At 41.9% G+C, this 2325-nt stretch overlaps 1 protein-coding gene across 5 annotated transcripts in view; it reads right to left on the reverse strand.

The window, feature by feature from the left end:
• The window catches only part of LOC109828770 (proline-rich protein 36-like), a 14579-nt gene that overhangs the window by 7674 nt on the left and 4580 nt on the right, over nucleotides 1-2325 (reverse strand). For all 5 annotated transcript variants that reach the window (XM_020395693.1, XM_020395694.1, XM_020395698.1 and 2 more), the window contains 2 exons: nucleotides 394-1974; nucleotides 208-297 (listed from right to left, as the gene is read on the reverse strand). In XM_020395693.1, the coding sequence (XP_020251282.1) occupies nucleotides 208-297; nucleotides 394-1974 (1671 nt within the window). The remainder of the gene's footprint in view (nucleotides 1-207; nucleotides 298-393; nucleotides 1975-2325) is intronic.

Raw genomic sequence — 2325 nt, forward strand, 5'->3', positions numbered from 1 at the left:
GTAAATCCAATACCTCTGAATTCTTTAATGAGTTGATATGTTGAAGAGAGGGTGGAGAAGCATGATTCTTTTGGCTATTTCTGGGAACTACTATTGGAGGTTGGGAAGGAGCTTGGGTAGGAGAGACAAAAGAAGCTGCAAAATTGTATAGAGTCGACACATATAGATATCAATGCTTATTCTATTAGTTATTGCCTAAGTTAGTACCTTGAGAATGGGGTGGAGGAGAGTCTTCACTTCCCTTATAGCTTGGAGATGCTGCAGGAATATGTGGAGTAGCTGGAGAGATTATTGGACCTTGAATAAAAAACAATAAGTTCAGTAAGCCATTTAATCTCTGATAGCTATTTGAATTCATTCCTAGTGATGACATCTTTGGTTTCGATATCCAACCTGCATCATGTGATGATGGTAGAGAGGGAGCAAGTGGAGCACTGTGCTGAGGAACTGTTGGTGCCAATGCAGGGGTCTGAATTCTTTCTGATGAAGGATGAGGATATGAAGGCGAAGGAGCATGAGTAACATTTGAGGGGTTTTTTACTTCATGTGGCATGGGGCTTAACAATGGTGAAGATACTGAAGGACGATGAGGTGAAGGCAAAGGAGAGCGTGTAGAATTTGATGGCTCCTCTTCATCAGGTGTCGGGCTTATCTCTGGAGAAGATTTTGAAGGCAAAGGAGAGAGTGAAGGTTTCGAATGTGAGGCTAAAGGAGAACTAGTGATATTTGATGGATTATTCACTTCATGTTGGGTGGGGCTCATTGTTGGAGATATTCTCAAAGGATTAGGATCCGAAGCTGAAGGAGAAGCGGAATGTGTTGTATTTGAGTGATCCTTTAAAGGAGAATGTGTTGTATTTGAATGATCCTTTACTTCATGCGGTGAAGGGCTTATCAGTGGCGAAGGCTCCGAAGGAATGGGCGGTGAAGGTAAAGGAGAATGTGTAACATTTGAAGGCTTTGGATTTGAAGCTGAAGGAGCATGTGTAGTATTCGAGGGAATTATCCCTTCATGGGGTGAAGAGCTTATTGTTGGAGAGGATGATGAAGGAAGTTGATGTGAAGGGGGAGGAGAATGTGTAGTGTTTGAAGGCTCCTTCACTTCAGGGGAAGTAGGACTTATACCAGGAGAAGATATTGACGGGAGAGGATTGCTTATTGTTGGAGAGGATGATGAAGGAGGTTGATGTGAAGGGAGAGGAGAAAGTGTAGTGTTTGAAGGCTCCTTCACTTCAGGGGGAGTAGGACTTACATCAGGAGAAGATATTGACGGGAGAGGATTTGAAGGAAGAGGAGAATGTGTAATGTTTGAGGGCTCCTTCAATTGATGTGGACTAGGGCTTGTAAAGGGAGAAGAAACGGAAGGGAGTGGATGTGAAGGTAGAGGAGAATGTGTAGTGTTTAATGGATCCTTTGTTTGGGGTGGTGTTGGGCTTATCATAGGAGAAGATTCTGAAGGGATTGGATGTGTAGGAAGAGAAGTAGTAGTGTTTATGGGCTTTTTTACTTCAGGTAGTGTAGGACTTATAGCAGGAAAAGATTTCGGAGGAGGAGAAACAGTGTTATTTGATGGCTCCTTCACTTCTGGTGCACTAGGACTGATAATGGGAGAAGATTCTGAAGGAAGCAGATTCGAATGAGGAGCATCATCTGTGATATTTGAATGGGAAGCAGAAGGTGTATTTGTAGTCTCTGAGGAATTGTTCACTTCATTTTGTGCAGGACTTATTGCTGGAGGAGATTCTGAAGGATAGAGATTTGATGGCAGAGGAGGAGAAAGTGTAATATTTGAGGGGTTTACTGGAGATGATGCTGAAGGTTGGAGAGGTGAAGCTAAAGGAGCATGCGCATTTGGTATAGGGCTCATCCTAAAAGAAGATGCTGAAGAACGTGAAGGTGAAACAAGAGGGCCTTCAGTAATATCCAAGGTCGCCTTCGCTTCAGAGGGTGCAGGTATTGGCACTGGAGAAACTCCTATATGAAAGAACAGTCATCAAAGTAGTACAATAATGTTAAAATATAAAATTAAAACCCTCAACCTACTACAGCTACATTGTTTTCTTGAAATGGCATGGAACATTAAGATGGTATCATAGCAACCATGTTCAAATCTTATTGGCCACGAATTTGCAAAATTTTAATTAAAAAGAAAAGAAAAGAAAATATACCGCTCAGCAAGTCCAGGTTTCAGCCCATGAGAGGGCACTCACCTGCCAGGGTATGTCAGAATATAAAGGTGTAACTCTTTAACCATCACTACAACTTCTAAATTTTGATGTGATGGCAGGGATTTAAGACGTAAAGTTTGGATAAATTGCATGTAAA

This window comes from Asparagus officinalis, chromosome 1, assembly GCF_001876935.1.
Source record: "Asparagus officinalis chromosome 1, Aspof.V1, whole genome shotgun sequence".
NCBI classification, from domain to species: Eukaryota; Viridiplantae; Streptophyta; class Magnoliopsida; order Asparagales; family Asparagaceae; genus Asparagus; species Asparagus officinalis.